The 23,303-nt window shown below is 36.3% G+C and overlaps 1 protein-coding gene across 3 annotated transcripts; it reads left to right on the top strand.

Moving 5' to 3' along the window:
- The first annotated feature begins 10,975 nt into the window (after window positions 1-10,975).
- LOC105797041 (exocyst complex component SEC5A) lies at window positions 10,976-22,637 on the top strand. 3 transcript variants are annotated; one of them, XM_012626967.2, is made up of 22 exons: window positions 10,976-11,473; window positions 11,556-11,710; window positions 11,962-12,050; window positions 12,350-12,544; window positions 12,710-12,837; window positions 12,934-13,092; window positions 13,425-13,529; window positions 14,374-14,448; window positions 15,215-15,352; window positions 15,454-15,639; window positions 15,892-16,020; window positions 17,479-17,602; window positions 17,674-17,884; window positions 19,260-19,375; window positions 19,459-19,693; window positions 19,989-20,082; window positions 20,314-20,391; window positions 20,497-20,553; window positions 20,782-20,931; window positions 21,369-21,581; window positions 21,844-22,105; window positions 22,486-22,637. In XM_012626967.2, the coding sequence occupies exons 1-21, from the start codon at window positions 11,099-11,101 to the stop codon at window positions 22,063-22,065; spliced, it is 3,234 nt and encodes a 1,077-aa protein (XP_012482421.1). In that variant the 5' UTR covers window positions 10,976-11,098; the 3' UTR covers window positions 22,066-22,105; window positions 22,486-22,637. The 3 variants fall into 3 exon arrangements, with proteins under 3 accessions (XP_012482421.1, XP_012482422.1, XP_012482420.1); XM_012626968.2 differs by lacking the exon at window positions 22,486-22,637 and having other exon boundaries at window positions 15,901-16,020; window positions 21,844-22,306; XM_012626966.2 differs by lacking the exon at window positions 22,486-22,637 and having other exon boundaries at window positions 21,844-22,306.
- Window positions 22,638-23,303: the final 666 nt, after the last annotated feature.

Raw genomic sequence — 23,303 nt, 5'->3', positions numbered from 1 at the left:
GGTTTAATTATATGAAAATTTTAATTTTATGTCTTTAATGGTCATTGTTGTTTTTAATCTCACGAACCCAATCTCCCTATTAGTAATAAACTAATTTTACTAATACTTTTTAACTGCTTGTATGACTTGCTTTTTGCATAGGGATGGGGAATTTTAATTATTTTAAAGATGTTTTTTTATATAAAAAATATGTGTTTTTTTTAGAGTTTTACTCATTGTTCCAATTTTAAGTTTACAATTATACTAATTATTTGTAACAACTTGTTTTCAGTGAAATCGAAACAGTGGTTTCGGGACCACAAATCTGAGGCCGTAAGGAAAATTATTTTAATATTATTTCATGATCCGAATTATGATAGGAATATCATATAGAAATTTCGTTAAGAAAAATTTTACCGATTTCATGTTTAATTGAGAAAAGGACCAAATTGCATAAAATGCAAAAGTTAAATTCTAGTAGCTAAAGGGATCAAATAGCTATGGAATTAAAAATTGGAGGTCCTTATATGGAAAATATACCATTAAGAGGAGTTAGTATATAAGTTTGATGATTCATCCATGAAAAATTAGAAAAGAAAAGGATAAATTGGAAAGATGATAAATAATAAAATAAAGAAAATATTATCATTTTATCATCATCTTTCCCAAATAAAATATGGAAACCCTAGCCATGGAGAATTGAAGAAATAGAAAACTTATTTGGCCTAATTAGGTGAGTATTCAAGTCCTGTTTTAGTAATTTTTATATTTAGAGATCATAATAAGTTAATCTAGCTATCTCGGGATTAATTTGTAAATTTATCAAGTACTAGGGTTTTTCCATGTATGAATATGCATGAATTATGAAATTTATGGTAGAAAATGAAAGGTTGTTGATAGATAAAAAAACTTTTGTAAAGTGAATTTTGATGAAATTGTGATTTAGGGACTAAATTGTAAAGATTTAAAATTCATGGAAAAATTATGAATTTTATGAATTACATGGGCTGCAAATGTTATATGTAAAAATCGGTTAGGCTTGGAATAAGGATTAAATTGCATGAATTTCATTTTCTGAGCCTAGGGATGAAATTGTCATTAATTAAAAGTATAGGGGCAAAATGATAATTTTGCCTAGGATGTGAATTGAATTGAATTGAATAGGAATTGTATTAAATTGAGCTAAATTTACTCATATAGATCTGGATAGATCAAATACGGAGCTAGATCGAACTAAAGAAAAAATAACAGATTAGTAGCATACAAGTTCACGAATATTGTTGAGGTAAGTTCGTGTAACTAAATTGTGTACATTTATATGTTTGAATTGAATGTTTTATATATATGAATTGTGTAATTACCATGTATATGAAATGGATTACATATATGTGACAAAGCCCGATAAATATTAAGTCCCGTATGAATAGATGAAATTTGATGGATACAAGATTTCTCGTACTGGTTGTGGTCCTGCATATGTTGCAGACACACCATAGATCGAAAGAGCGTCCCATTATTAGCCCTCTCGAGCTTCTCGTTATATGGTTCTTGCGAGCTTCTCGTTAATAGTTCTTCGGAGCATCCCGATTGGTTGTGATTCTACATGTGTTGTAGACACACCACAACTCTTATGAGTGTCCCAATATATGGCTCTTCATGAGCTTCCCGATATGGCTCGCTTGAAGTTCCCGATATATGGCTATCTGGATATTACTGTTAATGGCTTTTCGGAGCTACCCGTTATTGGCTCATATGAGCTTCTTGTTATACAGTCCGGATAAGCTTCCCGTTACATGGCTCACATGAGCTTCTTGTTATATGGCTCGAGAGAGGGCTTCCCAATTATGTGCTTTAATAAGCACTCCCGAATATGAATTGACGGATTATAGATTCGTACACTTCATTTGTACTACCCATGTATCCATCGATATTTCAAATGGTTCAACGGACAAAGTTCTGATACAAGGTAAGGTGAATTCTGAATGAAATGTTACTTGTATACACCTAAAAATATATGGAAATTTTATATTTGATGAGCTCATCCCTAATTATTGATATTCACACGAAATACTTGACTAACATGTTTGATGAAGTTGTGTGTTTAGGCTAATAGCCAAATTTGCTTGGATGCATTTTTGTATGCTTACATTAAATGTAAATGAATGGTAAGTTAATTTCCTGTTATACAAACTTACTAAGCATTAAATGCTTACTCTATCTTATTTCCTCTGTTTTATAGTACTCGAAAGCTCGTAAAGTTTGAACACTTGAATATATGTGATAATATGTCATGTAAAAGACTTAGTTTTGGCTTGGTTTTAATGTCTTGAATTGGTTGGTGAATGTATTCAAGTGTTGATGTAGGTGGAAAACAAATTGGGTGAGAAATTTGACCCTGAAAATGGCCTATTTTCATCCACACGGTCATGCACACGAACGTGTGGTTTGGCCGTGTGTGACACACGATCATGCACACGAACGTGTGGTTTGGCCGTGTGTGACACACGGTCATGCACACGAACGTGTGGTTTGGCCGTGTGTCCCTTGCATCTTAAAATTTGAGAAATAGAATGCTCAAAATTGTTCACACTGGTAGAGACACGGGTGTGTGTCTCAGCCGTGTGTGACACACGGTCATGTACACGGGCGTGTGGTTTGGCCGTGTGACCCCTGCACCTAATTAATGCAAATTAAATTGTTCACATGGCCTAGCACACGGGCATGTGGCTTGGCCGTGTGACCCAAGTCAATAACCAACCTAAATTGGACACGGGTTGGGACACGGCCGTGTGCCCTATTTCGAATGTCCACACGGCCTGACCATTCGGGCGTGTGACCCCTGCACCTAGGAAAATTTTTTTGAAATTTTGCGAAAAATTCTCTGAGTTCCCGATTTAGTCCCGACTTGTTTTTAATGCATATTTTGGGCCTCGAAGACCCATACAAGAGACAATATGATTGAATATAATTGTTTTCTGATATGAATAGTAAATGATATAAATTAACTATATTTTATTTGTAAACTCCGGTAATACTTTGTAACCCTGTTCCGGCGATGGATATGGGTTAGAGGTGTTACATTTTTTATCTTTTGATGAAAGATGTTAATACTTATGCCTTATTTGTAGGAATGTTTTTTTTTGACATGTCTAAATATATGAATTAGCAATAAACTAATTGAATTTAATACTTTTAACCACCCACATTTTTGTTTTAAGCAAATGAGATGAAAATTTTATAGATATTTTTATAAATGTAGTTTAGTTATTATGCTTATGTTATTATGTTTAAACTTTTAGTGATTATTTTTTATGTTATAACAAATTATTTTAATACTAATGTAATAATTAAGTTTTTCTTGTGTTAATATATGTTATGTTAGGTTACTAGTATAATGATATAAGGAAAAAATTATTTAACATATATGTTTTAAAAAGTTAGAGATAAAATAAAAATAATTAGTACAAATTTAAATATGCAATTAGAAATACTGAATAAAAACTCTTGTAAAAATTAAGACCTCTTCAAAATAAGTAAAAATTTTCATTATCTTTATCGCAAACAAGTCATGAGGGAACATGTAGAAAAATAATACTCCAACCAAACATATCATAAATAACTAATGAAGGTGTTAATAATTAAGCTTTTCCTTGTATTAAGATACTAAATAATCAAACCACACATGTGAGATTTTAGATTAAATTATGCTATTAGCCTTTATACTACTATGTGCAAATCATGATTTTAAACCATGTGCTTTAATTTGACATTTTTAGTTATTATATTTTGAATTATGAAAATTTTTGTCCCAATTAAACTGTGGTAGTTAAATTTATTAAATTTTGTTATTTTCAAATTCTCACGCGATAAACATATTATCACATATGTAATGCATATCAACTTAATATTTTCACATATTCCTTAAAAATATTAATTAATGGATTTAGTGGATGTGGTTTACGTCAAAATTGAAAATTCAAAATTTAAAAAGTAAAGAGATTAAGAATGACTAAACTTAAGAGCATGGAAAAAGTCTACAAATTTATGTTTAGTACAAAACTAATAGCAAAATTTAACAAAATTTAGGTTAAATCACAATTTGGGACTTGTACTTGGCAATTTTTTCCACATTGGGGCTTAAACTTTTTTTTGTTCAAATTAGGCCCTAAACTTGACAAACGTTCTCACACTGGGACTTCAATTTTTTCTATTCAAGTTAGTATTTGAAAACCCTAAAGCTCAAGCCTTAATGTGGGAACAATTGCTAAGTTCAGGTCCTGAAGTGTTAAAAGTTACCAAGTCCACGTCCGAATGTGGGAAGAATTGCTAAGTTTAGGGTCTAACTTGGACCCAAAAAAAGTTTAGACCCCAAAGTGGGAAAAATTTCCAAGTTCAGACTCTAAGTAGTGATTTGACCCTTGAAATTTTAAAAATTGAAAAGTATAAGGACTCAAAATTGACTAAATTAAAGTATAAGGACTACATTCACAACTTACACATAATATATGGATTAATAGCAGAATTTGACCAAGATTTTGTACAGAGTTTTAGATGTTAGTTAATTATTGATGTAATGATTAGAAAGTGGCTAGAATGTCCGATTCACCTTGTTTAGGATAGGTCAAAAAGCCATTGTATATGGAGGCCAAAGTTACAAGGAGGAAGAAGAAGGAATCATAGTTTGATAAGGGAAGAAGGTTGTGTCTTGTTCCCCCTTCCTCAAGTATCTAGTTTTATATACAAGTCATATCCTATATTAAGGTGTCATGTAGTGAGTTGCTATTAGCGGATTAGTAGTCAAATACTATAAGGCTAGATAAGTTGGTGTTATGATGGTTTCAAGTGGTTTCGCTTATGTCCTAGATGATCTCGTCTAACTCTATAGTCCTTTGCTTTAACGACTAAAGAGTGGGTCCACCTGTTTGGACGGTTGAGGAGAGCCACAGCAAGGAATTGATCGGGTTGCAAGTGTTTGAAGGTCCTAGTGTCACGGACTTAGAGTTTTCCCACGCGATCCGTGCGGCCTTAGGCAATTTCTTTGCTTAAAAAATGCCTAAGTCAGCCTAACTCGCAATGATAAAGGATTCAACAGCAAAAACGCCTAAGTCAGCCTAACTTGCAATGATAAAGGATTCAACAGAATTCCCTCAAGGCACCCATGAAGAACAGAAGAAGAACGAAGTAAGAACGAACGTTGAAAGATGAACGAAAGCCATAGAAAAGCAAGAACACTTGAGAGAAAATTTTGAGTGAATACTCTCAAAATTCTTATTGATAACTTAATGAATTACAATAAGCAAAGAGGTCTCTATTTATAGTTGAGCCTCAAAGTACATCAAAGGCTACAATTAAAAGTTGTATACAATTAGAACTCCAAGACACAATTAGAAGCTGTATACAATTAGAACTCTAAGATTACATAATCATTTATTCTTGGATCACTTCCCATATTTACCAAGCTCTTGGGATGGGCTTTTAATCTCTCCAGGCAACGGGCCAGTTTGGTTGGGCCAAATGACCTCCTTCAAATATGATGGATCGCACAAGTTTGTCATGGTTGCGTGCTCCCATGCGCAACCCATGACATTATCCCTCACTTGTTCTAGTGACGCCCTCGTCGTATCTTCCTTATGGGACTGGTCAATCTTCCCTTGGAACTGCCACAATGCCTCGGTAGGTTCCCAACTTGCTTCACTATCAGGAAGTCCCTTCCATCGAACTAGTACTCATGCCGTGGTTGGTGGTACTTTTGTCTAATTACCCGATTTGCCTCAATGTTTTCGACTTCACGATCATACAACACCTTTACCCCCATCGGTGCTCGTTCGGACTTGCCTCAATTTGGATCTTCTTGATCCCCATGAAAGGGCTTAAGCATGCTTACATGGAAGACTGGGTGGACTTTAAGTTTTGTTGGTAGCTTAAGCTTGTAGGCCACCTTGCCTACTCTCTTCACAACTTTGAACGACCTCTCATACCTTCGCACAAGACCTTTGTGCAAGCCAGTATATCGCAAAATCAAGTGTAGTTTAGCGAGGACTGAGTCACCCACTTGAAATTGCACATCCCTTCGTTTTTGATCAGCCCACTTCTTGCTACGCTTACTTGCCTTGTGTAAACAAGCTCTAGCCAAGTCATTCTTCTCTTGCCAATCTTTTGCGAATCGATAGGTCACGGATTTGGTCTCAGATAATGGGTCACAACAGCGTTGGGTGTGAGTGGCTGTTGACCCGTCACTATTTCAAATAGACTTTGATTCGTGGCCCCACTTCGCTACAAGTTGTATGAGAATTGGGCCACATCCAACAATTTTGGTCAATCCCTTTGTGTGGCACTTACGTAGTGTCGAAGATATGTCTCAAAAAATGCATTCACTCGTTCAGTTTGCCCATCGGTTTGTGGATGCATGCTCGTGGAGAAGTTCAAATCTGAGCCCATTGACTTGAACAACTCCGTCCAGAACTGGCCCGTAAATCGCCCATCTCGATCACTGATAATAGATAGTGGCACTCCTCAATATTTCACCATGTGTCTAAGAAACAACCGAGCTGCTTCCTCAGTAGGGCACTCCTTGGTTGTTGGAATAAATGTCGCATACTTTGAAAACCTGTCCACCACAACAAGAATACTCCCAAACCGGTCAGACTTAGGCAAACCAATAATAAAATCCATAGATAAACTCTCCCATGGCCTTTCCGAAACTGGCAAGGGTTGAAGTAAACCGGCTGGAGTCTTTAACTTAACCTTGTCTTGTTGGCATACAAGACAAGTTTTCACATAGGTTTCCACATCAGCACCCATGTTAGGTCAGCAATAATGTTCCTCCAAAAGGGCCAAAGTACGATGCATCCCTGGGTGGCTTGCCCATTTCGAGTTATGACACTCTTTTATGACTTCTTTACGGAGTTTCCCATAGTGGGGCACATAGAGGCGGTGTTCATGAGTGTAAAACAACTCCCCATCAAGCCAAAATCTTCTTGTTTTTCCCTCATTGGCAAGCTCAATCAAATTTTTGGCCGTGGGATCATGGGGCAATCCCTCTCGAATGCGTTCCAACAAAGAGCTATCAGGTTGACTAATTTTTGCGAATTCCATCTTTCGACTGAGTGCATCAGCTACAATGTTGGCACTTCCTGGTTTATATTCCATTGTAAAATCAAACTCCACTAGTAAAACCTGCCAACGAGCCTGCTTGGGAGACAAATTTTTCTGAGTTAGAAAATAACTATTGGCAACATTATCGGTAAGGACCACGAATTTAGAACCCAATAGATAATGTCTCCATGTGCGCAAGTAGTATACTACTGCAGTCTTCTCTTTCTCTTGGACCGTATATCTACGTTCTGTCTCATTAAGCTTTCGACTCTCAAAAGTAATTGGGTGCCCATCTTGCATTAGTACTCCCCCAATAGCATAATCTGATGCATCCGTACATACCTCATAAGGCTTTGCAAAATTCGGCAAGGCAAGTACGGGTTCCCTTGTCATTTCTTGCTTCAATTGATTAAATGCCTTCTCACATTCCGGTTTCCAATCTCATACCTTTCCCTTTTTCAACATGTCCGTCAAAGGAGTGGTAATTCTAGAGTAGCTTTTGACAAAGCGTCGATATTAATTTGCCAACCCAAGGAAGGATCTCAACTCCGTTACCTTGGTTGGAGGCTCCGACTCTGAAATGGCTCGAACCTTGCTCTTATCCATTCGGATCTTACCACCTCCCACAATGTGGCCTAGGAATGACACCTCTTATTGGGCGAATGGGCATTTCTCCTCCTTGATGAACAGCTCATTTTCCCTCAAAGTTTGGAACACCTCCCTCAAGTGTCCCATGTGCTCTTCAAGGGACTTGCTATTCACCACAATATCATCAAGGTAAACAACCACAAAATGATTAAGAAATGGTTGAAGTACCTTATTCATTAGGGTGCAGAATGTAGCTGTGGCATTTGTGAGTCCGAAAAGCATCACAAGGAACTCATACGAACCGTACCATGTCACACAAGCTGTCTTTGGTTCATCTCCCTTGACTATCTGAACTTGATGATACCCTGATCTCAGATCTAACTTGGTAAACCATCTTGCACTACCAAACTGATCAAACAAATCTGCAATAAGAGGAATAGGGTACCTATTCTTCACAGTGATCTTGTTTAGAGCTCGACAATCGATGTACATTCTCAAGGACCCATCATGTTTCTTTTGGAACAACACTGTGGCATCGTATGGGGATTTAGATGGTCTAATGAATCCCGCATCCAAAAGTTCCTTCAATTGTTTCCGCAACTCTTCTAATTCTGGCGGAGACATACGATAGGAGGCCCTTGCTGGCGGCACCACATTAGACACTAACTCGATTTTGTGGTCCACCTCCCTCTTGGGTGGCAAGCTTTTAGGTAACTGAGTAGGCATTACATCTCAGAATGATTGCAACAATTGACCCACTTCTTTCGGGGTCTCACTAACAGACTCAGCGGTCTCTTCGATTTTTAAGGTTACTAAATATGAGACTTCATTTCTCCGCACACCTTTAGCAAACTGAATTGCTGACAATGTTTTTCCCTCAAAGCTTCTTTTCCTTGTCACTTTCACCATGCATTGATATTTTCCGTTCGAAATCACCATGTAATTGCTCGACGGGGCAATAAGAGCATTAACCTGATCTAGGAAGCTTAGTCCAACCACAAAATCATAATCATCAAGTGGTATTACCTTAATAGATACCTTCCCAGACCATTTTCCGAGCTGAAGATCCACTCCCTTTGCAACCCCTTTGATTGGAATGCTTTCTGAGTTCACTGTTTTGATCTGACCCACTTCATTATCTACCTTGAGGCCCATTTTACAAGCAGCCTCTTCGGACATGAACAAATCAGAAGCGCCTGTGTCAACGAGCGCATTCAATTTTCTGCCAGCCACAATGATATCTACAAACATCAAACCATGGCTCATTCTATCTTCGACACCCCCTAATATCGAACCAAGATTGTTATCCTCCATATCGGACTCCCTCTTTGCTTCCATAGCCGTGAGAGTGGCCTTCTTTGGGCAGTCCTTGATCATATGTGGACCATCACAGTGAAAGCAACTTATAGGCCCTCTCTTTTTCTTGTCCCAAGGCTTCTTACCATTGTTGTTCCTAGTGGGCCTTTCTTTATCTCCCCCACTATTACCCTTTTGATTAAATCTGGGCTTAGAAGAATTGAGATTGTCTTTCTTCCTACCAAATTTAGCAAGCGATTCTGCTACGGACATCGCCTTGGTGAGTTCTTGAACTCCTCGGCGTTGCAACTCTTGCTTCACCCACGGTTTTAATCCGTCTATGAAAGAAAAGAATGCCTCTTTCTCCCCCATATCTGAGATTTAGAGTATAAGTTTGCTAAACTCCTGTACATACTCCCTCACAGTGCCTTGTTCGCAAGCTGACACAACTTTACCTGAGCTTCATCCTCGGCATACTCTGGGTAAAACTGTGCTTTGAAGTCACATCGAAACTCCTCCCATGTTCCGATTTCCATCCCACCACGTCTCACATCAGTGGACCTACGACACCACCACAACAAAACAACGTCGGATAAATACATTGCAGCAGTAGTTACCTTAGTGACATCCTCCATGATGCCTTTGGCACAGAAGTATTGCTCGATTCCCCACAAAAAGTTGTCCACATCTCTTGCAGACCTTGTTCCCTTGAACTCCTTGGGCTTGGGAACATCAATATTGGGCTTGGGTGCGATGACATCTAACCCACCATTGCCCAAAGCAACCTTGTAGATTGTGAGTTCACCCTTGAGCTCTGCAATCTCCCCTTTCAAGGCCGCCACCATAGCCTCAATGGCATCATCTCTACCAGTCAGCTGTTTTACATTATCCGTCACATACACTTTAAGCTGCTCCTGCATGGACTGCAATCTATCATGGAGCCTATCATCGACATCATCAATCCTCTCCTTGATATCCCCCACGGAATTCTTGAGAGTGACGACACGATCCTCTAAAGCTGACAATATGTCCCTTGAGCGACTAGCTTTCCTAGCCTTTCCACGGGTCTCCATTCCCTCAACTTTCCCAGTAACTTCTTTCGATCTCTTTCAACGGTGGCTTCGAACCTTAGCTCTGATACCAACTGTCATGGACTTAGAGTTTTCCCACACAATCCGTGCGGCCTTAGGCAGTTTCTTTGCTTAAAAAATGCCTAAGTCAGCCTAACTCGCAATGATAAAGGATTCAAAAGCAAAAACGCCTAAGTCGGCCTAACTTGCAATGATAAATGATTCAACAGAATTTCCTCAAGGCACCCACGAAAGAACAGCAGAAGAACGAAGTAAGAACGAACGTTGAAAGATGAACGAAAGCCACAGAAAAGCAAGAACACTTAAGAGAAAATTTTGAGTGAATACTCTCAAAATTCTTATTGATAACTTAATGAATTACAATGAGCAAAGAGGTCTCTATTTATAGTTGAGCCTCAAAGTACATCAAAGGCTACAATTAAAAGCTGTATACAATTAGAACTCTAAGACACAATTAGAAGCTGTATACAATTAGAACTCTAAGATTACATAATCTATCTTCTTGGATCACTTCCCATATTTACCAGGCTCTTGGGATGAGCTTTTAATCTCTCCAGGCAACGGGCCAGTTTGGTTGGGCCAAATGACCTCCTTCAAATACGATGGATAGCACAAGTTTGTCATGGTTGCGTGTTCCCATGCACAACCCATGACGGTCCTAGTATGGTGTATCAAATATATTACAGTTTTTTTCTGATAACATATGTTACAGTTAAACGATAACAGGCAGAATGAATTTAATTGGAGCTGACACTGGGGACTTGATTGAACAAAATAAAGTTCATCAGGGACTCGAATGCACAATCAAGAAAAGTTTGAGAACTTATTAGACATTTCCGTATTGGAAGACGAAACGCTGCCGTTTCGAGAAATTGTAGAATAGTCTCATCGAACCCCGCGTGACATGACGATATTACTGCGCTCAATTTCTGGCTCGATGCAAGGAAACTCATTTTCAATTTTCATCCCATTTCTAAGAATTCAGAAAATTCCATTCATCGTAATCGATCAGATCTGAGCGCAAAGCAGCACCGAAGCTCGCCAACAAAATGTCAACCGACAGCGATGACGAAGATGAGCTCCTTCAGAGAGCATTGAAAGATCAATCCACACGGGATCTGAATTACCAGAAACCGTCTTCCTCAAATCCCCGCAAACCAGTGGTTAACTTCGTTCAGCCGCCGCCGAAACCGAAGGGCTCGGCTTCTCCGGCTCCAAAAAACCCAAAAGGGAGGAAGATGTCAATGGATGAAGACGAGGATTCGGAAGTGGAGATGCTGAGCATTTCGAGTGGGGATGAGGATGTTGGAAAAGATCCGAAAGGTGGAGCGGGAGGGAGAGGTCGAGGGAGGCCAATGAAAGATGACGATGGAGTATGGGATGGAGAAGAGCCTGATACCTGGAAACGTGTCGATGAAACTGAGGTACTATTTTAAATTTTTTTTTTTTAAATTTGAAGTAGCTATTGAACGATGATTAGTGAAGGGAAGGGGTATTCTTTGACAGCTTGCTCGTAGGGTTCGCGAGATGAGAGAGTCGAGAACAGCTCCGGTGGCACAGAAGTTCGAGCGTAAAGCAACAACAGCACCAGTGGGGAGAGCGCTTAATACTCTGCAATCGTTCCCTCGTGGCATGGAATGCGTTGATCCGCTTGGACTGGGGTAAATCTTTTTAGCAACTTATTATTGCCTGATATTGGTTGTTTGTTTGTGTTAAACGAATTCGCTGTATTCTATTTCTCATTAAGGTAAGAACGTGAGAAAAGTTTGTTCTATCATTAATTATTGTACTAATGTGACTACATGAATTCTTGTCTAGTCATTTTTTTCTAGCATTAACTGAAGTCAGTGGTTCCTCTATTTTCATCTGCTTTAAGTGTTTCTGCTAACCTGTGTTTTTGTATGATTGGCAGGATAATAGACAACAAGACCTTAAGGTTGATAACTGCATCGTCTGAAAGCTCTCATGCTGAGAAAGAACATCTTGATAGTAACCTCCGTGGTATATTTCTTTGCTTGTCTTATTCACTATATTTTCTGCAAATTATGCTTTGTAAATAGACTCTTTAATATTTAAGTTGAAGCTTCTCTGAGCATTATAACAGTATCCCTCTCTAGAACTGTATATCTGCAATCTAATACATATATTTTAGATAGGCATCACTCGTTTGAACTCCTCAACGAGTTGCTTTTTCTCCCTTGGATATTTTAATTTAATACCTAGAACTCTAATGCCAGTATATTTTTTTTGTGGTAAATAAAATGCCAGTGAATTATTAATTTTTTTGTAAAACTTTTCAGAGAAGTTGATGTATTTCTCTGAAAAATTTGATGCAAAGTTGTTTCTATCCCGAATACACCAAGATACACCTGCAGCAGACTTGGAAGCCGGAGCTCTTGGTCTAAAAACCGATCTCCAAGGACGGACTCAACAGAGGAAACAGTTGGTTAAAGACAATTTTGACTGCTTTGTCTCATGCAAAACCACAATTGATGGTAAAGCAACTAGCTTCACTTGATTCTGGTACTATTTTAACTGTGGCAGTGTGATGTTTGATGGGGTGAAAACCAATTTCTTCATTTACTCTTTGCCATATAAGTTCATTGATTTTAGATGCTTGGAAATAGTGCTAATGTGGAGAAAAAATGTTGCTTGCATAGATATTGAGTCAAAACTGAAGCGAATTGAGGAAGATCCTGAAGGTTCGGGGACAACTCACTTGTTTAAATGCATGCAAGGAGTATGCTCACTGGCAGATCGTGCCTTTGAGCCTCTATTTGAGAGACAGGTTGGTTAACTGCACTGTTGGTTTGCTTTGAAATCAATTAATTCTTGTGCTATTCAAACAGCATGGAATATAGATTTTCTTTGTGATTTGATGTAGGCTCAAGCAGAGAAGATCAGGTCTGTTCAAGGAATGCTTCAAAGGTTCAGGACGCTTTTTAATTTGCCAAGTACAATTCGTGGGAGCATTAGTAAGGGCGAATATGACTTGGCCGTTAGGGAATACAAGAAGGCAAAATCAATTGCTCTCCCCTCCCATGTAAGCAAGAATGCATGAAATTGCTATGTAAAAGATGTGAGCATGGTTTGTTTAGTATTTGGTTGTAGCTCAAGTAGTAAACAAATTTTGAGCATGGTTTTAGTTAAAATTCTACCCATAAATCCGTTGTATCTATATAAATAATTTGTTGTACCTTATTTATATGCATTGATTCCCTTATGGCTAACATCAGTGTTGGACCCTTTCTTTTATTTTTTATGCATGTTTTACATAATTTTGGTGCCATATCTGTATTTAATTAATACAATTTCACATGGAATTGCTCTTTTCCTGCATAAGCAGATGAACTTAGCATTATTCTTTATTGTCAGGTAAAAATACTAAAACGAGTCCTTGAAGAGGTTGAAAAAGTGATGCAAGAATTCAAAGGCACGCTTTACAAGTCTATGGAAGATCCACAAATAGACCTAACCAGCGTAAGCATTTGCCATGCTGTTTTCAATATTTTGACAAGCTATACTATTGAGGAAACGAACTATTGATGTTGAGCTAAGACCTAGATTGTCCATGGATTTTTGTTGAATTTTGATGCTCATGATATTAAAATACTATTGCTCTATCTTAATGGCCCATAGGAGCCCCCCCAACAAAAAAAAACACACACACACAACTAAATCAATTGTATATTGTTAAAATTAACCTTAGCAAAATTTTTGTTAGCTATATGGATAAGCTTTGAATGGGGATAAAAGAAAACATACAAGTTATTCTACAAAACCAAATGCCTATCATTGACAAGTCAATGAAAAGATTTCCTTAATTAATGATGTTGGAATGCTCCTGTTCTCATTTGAGTTGTAATGTTCCATTATCTATCTGTCACTCTTGTTACCTTAGCAGGTGTAGAAGTATTGGATATTTATGCTGAAAAGTCATGGGCTTGTTGAACATGGAATCCTGATATTTTTCTGTTGGACAAGTAAATTGTTGTGACTATTCAAGCCTGAGATTGAACAAAAATGCCAACTTTGTTTTCACCAAATATCTATGATAGATATATTATTTATGTATATTATTTTATTTTTTTATTAGATGATTGATTATAGTTATATTGTCTTGATTATAGTAACATAATAGAATGCTGATGTGGAGAGCTAATAAAAAGATCGACTGACCTTGGACTAAATCATGGAAAAGAGCTTCACCTAGTTTTCATTAATTTATGCCAGAATAAATGGTTATGGTTTGACTAGTTAAGCTGGTACACCTGCAGTTTGTAAGGACTGACAAGTATTTCTGATATTTTGTTGTCTCATGTAGCTTGAGAATACAGTAAGGTTGTTGTTGGAGCTTGAACCTGAGTCAGATCCAGTGTGGCATTATTTAAATGTACAGGTTAGTGAATTCTGAACTTTTCTGTAGAGTGTCAAAAACCTCTATAATTTTTTTCCCATTCTGGTTAATGAAATTTTCTCTGTCATTTATTTGCTACTTGATTTTTTTTAAGTGCTGGGTATTTTTCTCACAAGCTAATTGTTTTGTTGTCCGGTAACATTTCCATCCCCCAACCCCAAAACAAGTGCCTTACATCTAAGATGCTAGTGATGAAGGCCTTTTTCCAAAATTTTGAAGAACACTTAGTTAAGTGAAGATTTAGAACAAAAATTTCTTTTTCATCTGGGTTGTATGAGCTTCTAATACAATAACCTTATTTTCTCAACCCTCATCTAATTATGGTTTTGTCATACTGTGAGGTCAGATTTGATAATTTGAGACTTGTGTTTGGAGAATTTGGACAATTTTAGATTTTGGATTAGTTTTTGAGTGTTCGTTTTAAAATTATATGGTCCTACATTGGTCAGTCTTGTGCACCAGTTGATTTGAGTTTTAGCAGATATGGTTTACTTCTAATTGCTGGTCAACCATAAGCTTGATGAGAGTAGAGTCCAGGAAGCTCTTGAGTGCTTCTAAACAAATTGGTTTGAATCAAATTGCTAGTTCTCTAGTGCTTCTAAACAAATATTTGAGACAAATTGCTAGTCAAGTGACTTGAAATTGATAATATAGCCTATTTCAAGAAGAGTTCTAGCAAGTTGACTTGCTTACATTTCTATTCTACGAAGGTCAAGTCTCTAAAATGTTCTGGTTTTTTATTTGATAGAATCATAGAATTCGAGGGTTGCTTGAGAAGTGCACTTCAGATCATGAAGCGCGAATGGAAACTTTGCATAATGAGTTACGTGAAAAAGCCATCTCGGATGCAAAGTGGCTCCAAATTCAACAAAACTTAAGTCAGTCAGTAAGTGCTACTAGCTAGAAATTTGATCTGATATTTGTGTGAGGAAAACTCTTGGCTGTGTCTAATGAGGTTTATTTCATCTTTTTTTTTCTGTTACTCAGTCAGATGCCAACTACTCTTTAGGGAACATTGAACTGCCTATAGAATTGCAACCGCTGGCCTTGACTGGTGAAGAGGTTGACGTTCTTAGAGGAAAATATATCAAAAGGCTAACCACTGTACTTGTGCATCACATACCAGCTTTCTGGAAAGTGGCACTTTCTGTTTTTAGTGGGAAATTCGCAAAGGTACTCTGAGCATTGTCTAAATCATATTGCAATATTTGATAAAATTATGCATTATATAATGTCCGTATTCGCATTTCTTCTCATACAGTAGTCTAATTGTTTGAGATCACATTCTTTTGTTTTTCTATACCCTTGGCTTCTTCTCTGTGGCCTTGTATTCATTTTTGTAAGTGTTTTTTTCTTAAATACAAGTTTTCAATATAATAATGTGATTCATTGAATTGAATGTTTATTCTGGTTTTTGTCTTTCAGTCTTCTCAGGTTTCTGATTCTTCAGGAGGTAAAAGTGAGGAAAAAGTTGGAGATGGGAGATACTCAAGTCATTCTCTCGATGAAGTTGCAGGAATGATGCGCGGTACAATATCTTTATATGAAGTTAAGGTGAATATGCATTGCTTGGAACTGTTTAATGTCTTGCTTGGTTTACTACATTCATGGTGTGGTTTTTGCATTCTGAAACAAAGAGGAATGTAAGAATGAAACTTATGATGCTTTAGTTTGCATCGGGTTATTTTATTTTGAGTTATTGTTTGAAAAAGTTAAGTCTTTGTAACCTATTTTCTGTTCTCTTTGTGTCCCTGGAGTTCTCTGAAATATACACGCATTCATTGTTTTCTAGTCTAGTTTAACTTCAATCAGAAACTAGGAATCTGGGTGTATATGTAGACCACCAACAATAAATATTCATGATTCTTCTTGAGTTTCTGTCAAATAAGAAATTGGTCCAATGGCATAGAGAAGACTTTCTAAACTGGTTGACCCTTTTGTCAAATATTAAATTGTCTTGGCAAGCTTTTATGAATATGCATTTTTAAATTCCTCATGGGAGTACCAAGGGTTTTTGGGATTTCATCCAGAAGAATTGTGTGGAAAGTTGGTTGTTGTTGCTGGAAGGCATGGTTGATTTGTTTCATTTAGATGATTTCTGACCATTGAGATTATCAAGTCTGGGGTTTTCCCTTCTTGCTGCTTTCTTTTTGAAGTATGCTTTATGCTGGAATCTGGATAATCCTCAGGGGCTGAGATAAAATGGTGACCAATATTATTCTAAGGGTTTTCTAGCTTAATTGCTGGATTTCATTATCTAACTCAGAATTAGATTTAGGTACTGTTTGGTAAAACCGAAATTGATTCTGGAATAGGTCTTGAATTTGTAGCTTTCAATTTGAATTGTGTAAACTGCAGTATGTTTTGGAATTTAAATGCTATTTTGATGATTTTAATGCAGATTCTAAACTCTTAAAATTATCTTATAGAAAATTTTCGTTTACAGTCACTATTTATCTGTTATAAATGAAATTAACATTGAATTCTAGTTATACATTTGAAGTTTGTGAATTCTACATTTACCAATTAAATAATTTGAAGAAGCATAAATCATTGAATGGGGTAACATAAAATAATAAATAAAGTGGGTAAAAACCTAACGTAAAGAAAAGATTGTGAATTAAATGCTTTATTCATGTATGGTGGTTGCAGAGTTAGGGATGATGTTTGCTGCATTAAATTTTCATAGGGTTTTGCTAAGAGTGTATTCGGCAAAATATGTATGTGCATGCTTGTGTGTGTAGTGTACAAGAATTTTGGTAAACACTAACAACTATATTCCCCAATTACATCTTGACTGAACCTACTCCTTAAACAACAGCAACAAGTGTATTCTTCCCTTCTGAACAATTTTATTTTTCTTCTCTTAGTCAGATTTGTTAACAAATCCGAGTAACAAATCCTCAAAATATTAAATCATTTAACAAATCAAAATGCAATGTTTCTGGTCCTATCAACATGCATTATTGTTTACTTTTGTAGTAGCTCTTACTGGGTTTGCTGTTGATATAGGTCCTGAATGCATTCCGTGATCTTGAAGAATCTAGTCTTCAGTCGTACATGAGTGATGCCATAAATGAAATATCTAAAGCATGCGTTGCTTTTGAAGCAAAAGAGTCTGCTCCTCCTATTGCTGGTATTCCTACTTTCTCTGAAACTGTCATTGACTTTTAACTATTCTGATTGCTTCCATTTTTTATCGGACAGTCATGGCGCTCAGGACACTTCAAGCAGAGGTTACAAAGATTTACATACTAAGACTTTGTTCGTGGATGCGAGCATCGACAGAGGGGATAACTAAAGATGAAACTTGGGTCCCAGTATCTATCCTTGAAAGGAATAAATCTCCATACACCATCTCTTATTTACCTTTGGCTTTTCGTTCAGTTATGACCTCAGCAATAGATCAGATCAATATGTAAGTGTCTAGAGCTTATGATGTTGAATTTCTAAGAGGCATGGTTAGTTATAATGTTGTGTGAGTAGAGTAATTCATAATTTATATATATTAAGTTGTTTGTAAGTGGTGTTACTGTTCAAACTTAATAAGGTTGTCCATGAACTATTGGATACCAATAATTCCAAATATCTTTTTGTTTGAGTTCTCTGAGATGGTTTATCAGAGTGTAAGGTAGGCTTAGTATTGCTGACTGCAGATGACTAGGAGAAGGCCAATACTGCTGCGTTTATCCTGCCTATGCCTACCAAAAAAGAAAGAGTTCTCATTTTGTACATTTTGCCTTACTAGTTGCATTGGAATTGGCAGTTTACCATGAATACATGCTGAAAAGTGTCTAGAAATTGTCTGGTTTTTCTAGGCTATAGATGAGTTAAACTGTTGGTTATCTGCTTGGACTTGGTTTAATGAGAAGCTTGCTCAAGATGGATTCAATGATGACCTGGATGATTTGTTTGTGAATCCGTTTCAAGTCAGCTTGGCACAGACGTGGATGAGCTGGTCTTGAGGGTTATTGAGGACGCTCATTTTTTGGGCTTGGAAACATATTCATATTTAAAACTGAGTTCCATTAATTTATAGCCAATTTCTTCAGGATTTCTTACCTTCAAAACATTAAAAATTGAAGAATTGTTGATTGTAATAAACCAGTTTAATCCTGAGATTCAATGATTGAATTAGCTGAGAGCCATTTATCTAAGTAGCTAGCTAGTTCTAATGTTATGGAACTTGAACTCAACTTGATGCTGTCAGATGCATTGTTTATTTATTTATTTTCTAAATCAGAAGGAATTTGAATAGCCTTAAAGCTATTCTCTTAGCCTATTTGTGGTCATGTCAATTTTATGAAGGCATTTGTTACTGATATGCCATGATATATAACCGGAAGATCCTCTGTAGGAATCTTTCTGGTTCAAGGTACTAGTGCAAATTTGAAGAGATTTTATACTATTATAGCATTTTTTTAACGGAAGATTTTTGCTAGTTAGTCAGATCAATTTTTGGAAAAAGGAAATCAGAACAAACTTGAATAGTTTTAGGTGTACAACCAGAATGTTGGTAGGAGTTTCTGATTCATGGCAATAGTGCAAATTTGAGAACTTCTAAATTTTATAGCGTTGTCCATATTTTTTTAATATTGTCTGACCCTACCCTGTGTGAAAAGGCTTTTTTTTCATGTTGAGCTTCCTGATAGCTATTTGTAATATTTAGTGTCGAACATATTATATAAAATTGAGGAAGTATATATTGTTGGTTTCTCTTGGTGAATTCTTCACCTCTTTATGCTCCTTTTTTAAAGCTGTTTCATATGATTCCCCTTTCTTCTTTATGCAAGGATGATCCAGTCTCTGAGGAGTGAGGCTACAAAGTTCGAAGATATGTTTGCTCAACTTCAAGAAATCCAAGAATCGGTTAAGATTGCATTTCTAAATTGTTTCCTGGATTTTGCTGGTATAATTGAAAACAGCATTTTATTTTGTCTAGAAGATTTTGAACTGTTTCCAGTTTGTCATAATTATGTGCATGTTGACTAGGTCATCTAGAGCATATTGGAATTGATCTTGCCCAAAACAAATCAAGCAAAGAAGGTCTGCATTTGCAAAATGGGTTTTCCCATGAATCAGAGGAGGAATCATCATCTGATCTCCCAGGAAGTATTGTTGATCCACATCAACGGTTGTTAATAGTTTTGAGTAATATAGGATACTGCAAAGATGAGCTTTCTTCCGAGTTGTACAAGAAGTACAAATGCATTTGGCTGCAATCCAGGTATATTGGGATTCTTCACAACTAATACCTTGAGCATCAATCATTCTAAAGTTTTTGTTGCTTGATATTTGTAGCCATTCATTCTTGTGGTATTGGAATGAGACCAAATGTTCCAGTGCATTTAGTTAACTATTCAAATTATACCCCCTATCCTTAATAGAAGGAATCGCTTGGCCTACATAGCTAACCCATGTTAACTTAAGTTTTTCAGTTGCTCAATTTCAGATGTAGATGTTGACATGAAATATTTATTTTGTTCACTATTTGCTGATCCTATGGCCTGTAAATGCTGTAGGGACAAAGATGAAGAGGAGTCAGACATACAAGAGTTGGTAGTGTCTTTTACTGGACTTGAAGAGAAGGTCCTTGAGCAGTATACTTTTGCTAAGGTATGACAAGATTGCTTACTAAATTTTGTTGAAGTTACCCGAAATTGTTGATTTATTTAATTTTTTTAGAAAGAGAACAAGCACACAAACATAATGGGAAAAATTGAGTAAGCTTGTGAGCTTTTTGATTTTTTCGAGTATTATCAACTGATTGAAAAGCCAAATATGAACCATTATTGATGAAACACTTTTCCATCATTGACATTGTTCTAATTCCCCCCCACCATTCAGGCAAATTTGATTAGGACAGCAGCCATGAACTATTTGTTAGATTCTGGTGTTCAGTGGGGATCAGCACCTGCAGTAAAAGTAAGGAATTTGTGATTTCCCAATTGGTTATCATTTTATTCCTTTGGTTAGTTTAGCAAGCATTGTTTATCTGCAAGTGGTAACCCAAATTGCTCTTATCTTCAGGGTGTCAGAGATGCAGCTGTCGAGTTATTACATACTCTGGTAGCTGTACATGCTGAGGTACTTACCACTATATAATTCATGGACATATGAACTTCATTTTTTCTTTAAGTTTTACCTGTTGTTTGTGTGTTTTACATGCACAAGTGATTCTTTTGATCTTTTGTCTTCTTGACTGTCAGAGAATTTAGTATTTGAACTCTGAAGCATCATCTCTCTTGATCTGTTTAAGCAACTATTTTTGTAGTAAATCCAATAATTCGTCTGCTTGACTAATTCCTCATCCAGGTCTTTGCTGGTGCTAAGCCCCTCCTGGACAAGACACTTGGCATTCTTGTGGAAGGTCTAATTGATATTTTAATCAGTCTTTTCCATGAGAATGAATCTAAAGATCTCAGTTCACTTGATGCAAATGGTTTCTGCCAGCTCATGCTTGAGGTATTTATGTGACATTTTTCTTTATTATTGTAATGTTCTCGACTCTGACCATTGATTACTGCTTCCCTTTTATGTGTTACAATGATTTAATACTTACTATTGTCCGTTAATATCCTTTTTACAACTGGGAACTGATTGTTATGGTTTGTAAGCACTAGGTTCTTTTCTTTTCATGGATGACTGTGTAGTCTTCTAGGAAAATGCACATATTCCGCCCTGTCTTTCATTTTCTCCTTTTCCACACCCGATGTTGAAATGAAATGCTTCAAGGGAAGTGATTTATCCATTTTTGCTTAGCATCAATTGATTGATTGAAAAATATATATATATTTTTACAATTACCTTTATTTGTGATTTCTTTTTTGTTAGAAATGAACTAGAAAACTTCAAGTCTTAAGATCTACATGGTTGATTTCTGTGAGATGTGTCTTTTGCAGCTTGAATATTTCGAGACCATTTTAAATCCATTTTTCACGAGTGATGCTAGGGAGTCTATGAAGTCTTTACAAGGGGTGCTGTTGGAGAAAGCCACTGAAAGCCTCTCTGAGGTTGAAAATCCTGGGCACAATCGGCGGCCAACTCGTGGAAGTGAAGATGCTGCTGCAGATGAGAAGCAGCAAGGAGCATCTGTATCTCCGGATGACCTGATTGTAAGATTCTTGTTCTTCTAGGACGTCTTCCTTTATTTGTTCTTTTATTGAGAAATTTTTAACATGTTGGCTGTTGACTTTGACTTGCTTTTATAAAACTATTCTTTCACTGAGATGAATTATAACTTCAGTTTCGAGCATACATGTAGTTTCCAGTTTAGTTTCATGTCAGGAGCCATTATCATCAGCTTCTTCAGTGAATAAATTGTGTGTCTTTGGTTCCATTCAATGAAATATCATCTTTACGTGTCGGCTTTCCCAGGCTCTTGCACAGCAATATAGCTCTGAATTGCTGCAGGGAGAGCTTGAGAGGACTCGCATCAATACAGCATGTTTCGTGGAGTCACTCCCCATGGAATCTGCTCCAGACTCAGTAAAAGCTGCATATGCATCTTTTAGAGGTCCAATGGACTCTCCCAGCAAAAATTACAGAGGCACACAAGCAACGGGATCCCCTAGTTTCACTCAGCGTAGGCGCAGATAAATTAGAGCCACCCCAGCAGCAGCCATATTCTTCGTAAAAAGTAAATTTTTTTTCCTTTTGATTTTGATTTTGATTTTAATTTTGGTTTCACTTGTTGATGATACATACGATTTTGGAAGACATGCATTTGTCTGTTGTAAGTCATGGGTCATGAACTTCAATTGCTTTGATAGGTGGGCTAAATTGTTACCTTGTATTATTTTCCATGTTTGTATCAATGAGCACGCAGTCTTTTCTAAAAGCCTTTTGATTAACTTATATATATACACTACTTTAGTTAGGATCATGATAAAAAATGAAAAAATTGTGTGAAATATTTTCCATGTTTGTCTTTTTCTTGTTTTTTTGGTGATGTAATAATTACGTTTGAAGTATTTTTATTTATATAAAATTGACTTCTCGACATCTTGTGTTATATAGGTTTTAACGAGTTTGAGTTATTCTTAAAGTTGAAGCAAAGAGATGAATTGAGTCTTAGCATGGATGAGATTTGGTTTCAAATGCCCAAAACATGTAATTTTTTATTTAATTTTAAAACTTATGAGATTATAAGTAAATTAAAATTGTATAAAATTAAAGCTAAGAGATGGAAATTTCGAAGTAATTTGTCGCACTTTTATTTGGTAGTTTTATCTAATTATTTAATTGTTTTTGGAAGAAATGACATTAAAAATATGGAAAATGATCTTATCTAAGAGTTTTTAGATTTGATTTTACATGGGGTTGAGGTGTGACTTGTATTAAAGGGTAATATAAATAAATGGGACAAATTTATTAATTATTTGTCAAATAACCTTATATTTGTTGAACTGTTAGTTTTTAAAGTAAAAATGAGTACCTCTTTTATCTGTAAAGATGGATAGAGTTTTAAAATATATAATTAAAAATTATTTCAAGTGAGAATACAAGAAAACCTTTAATTTTGTACCCAATTTTATTTGAATTTCTTAGAACGTACTTCGTTAAGTCAAAATCTTTTTCCAGATTTTAAAATTTATAAAATTATTTTATTTCAAAAAATCACATCTAATAAATTTAATAATAAAATTTAATAATATTAACAATTAAAATAAATTAAAAAAATAGAAGACCTAACTTTCGGGGTAAAATACCAAAAAAAGTCAATTTTTTTAAAATTTACCGAAATGGGCCTGGTATTTTATTATTTACCGGAATGGGCCTTTTTCCCCTAAATCGAGTTCACGTCAGCGCGATGTCAGGGGACGTGTCAGCAAATC

The sequence above is a fragment of the Gossypium raimondii genome, chromosome 3 (assembly GCF_025698545.1).
Source record: "Gossypium raimondii isolate GPD5lz chromosome 3, ASM2569854v1, whole genome shotgun sequence".
NCBI classification, from domain to species: Eukaryota; Viridiplantae; Streptophyta; class Magnoliopsida; order Malvales; family Malvaceae; genus Gossypium; species Gossypium raimondii.
This window is presented reverse-complemented; position numbering and strand designations above follow the sequence as displayed.

What these genes read in the sequence shown, in the direction of transcription:
- LOC105797041 (XM_012626967.2), top strand. Translation starts at nt 11,099, where the DNA reads ATGTCAACCGACAGCGATGACGAAGATGAGCTCCTTCAGAGAGCATTG. An exon ending in AGCCTCTATTTGAGAGACAG is followed by an intron (nt 12,838 to 12,933) that starts GTTGGTTAACTG and finishes GATTTGATGTAG; the next exon opens with GCTCAAGCAGAGAAGATCAG. An exon ending in TGCATTTGGCTGCAATCCAG is followed by an intron (nt 19,694 to 19,988) that starts GTATATTGGGAT and finishes TAAATGCTGTAG; the next exon opens with GGACAAAGATGAAGAGGAGT.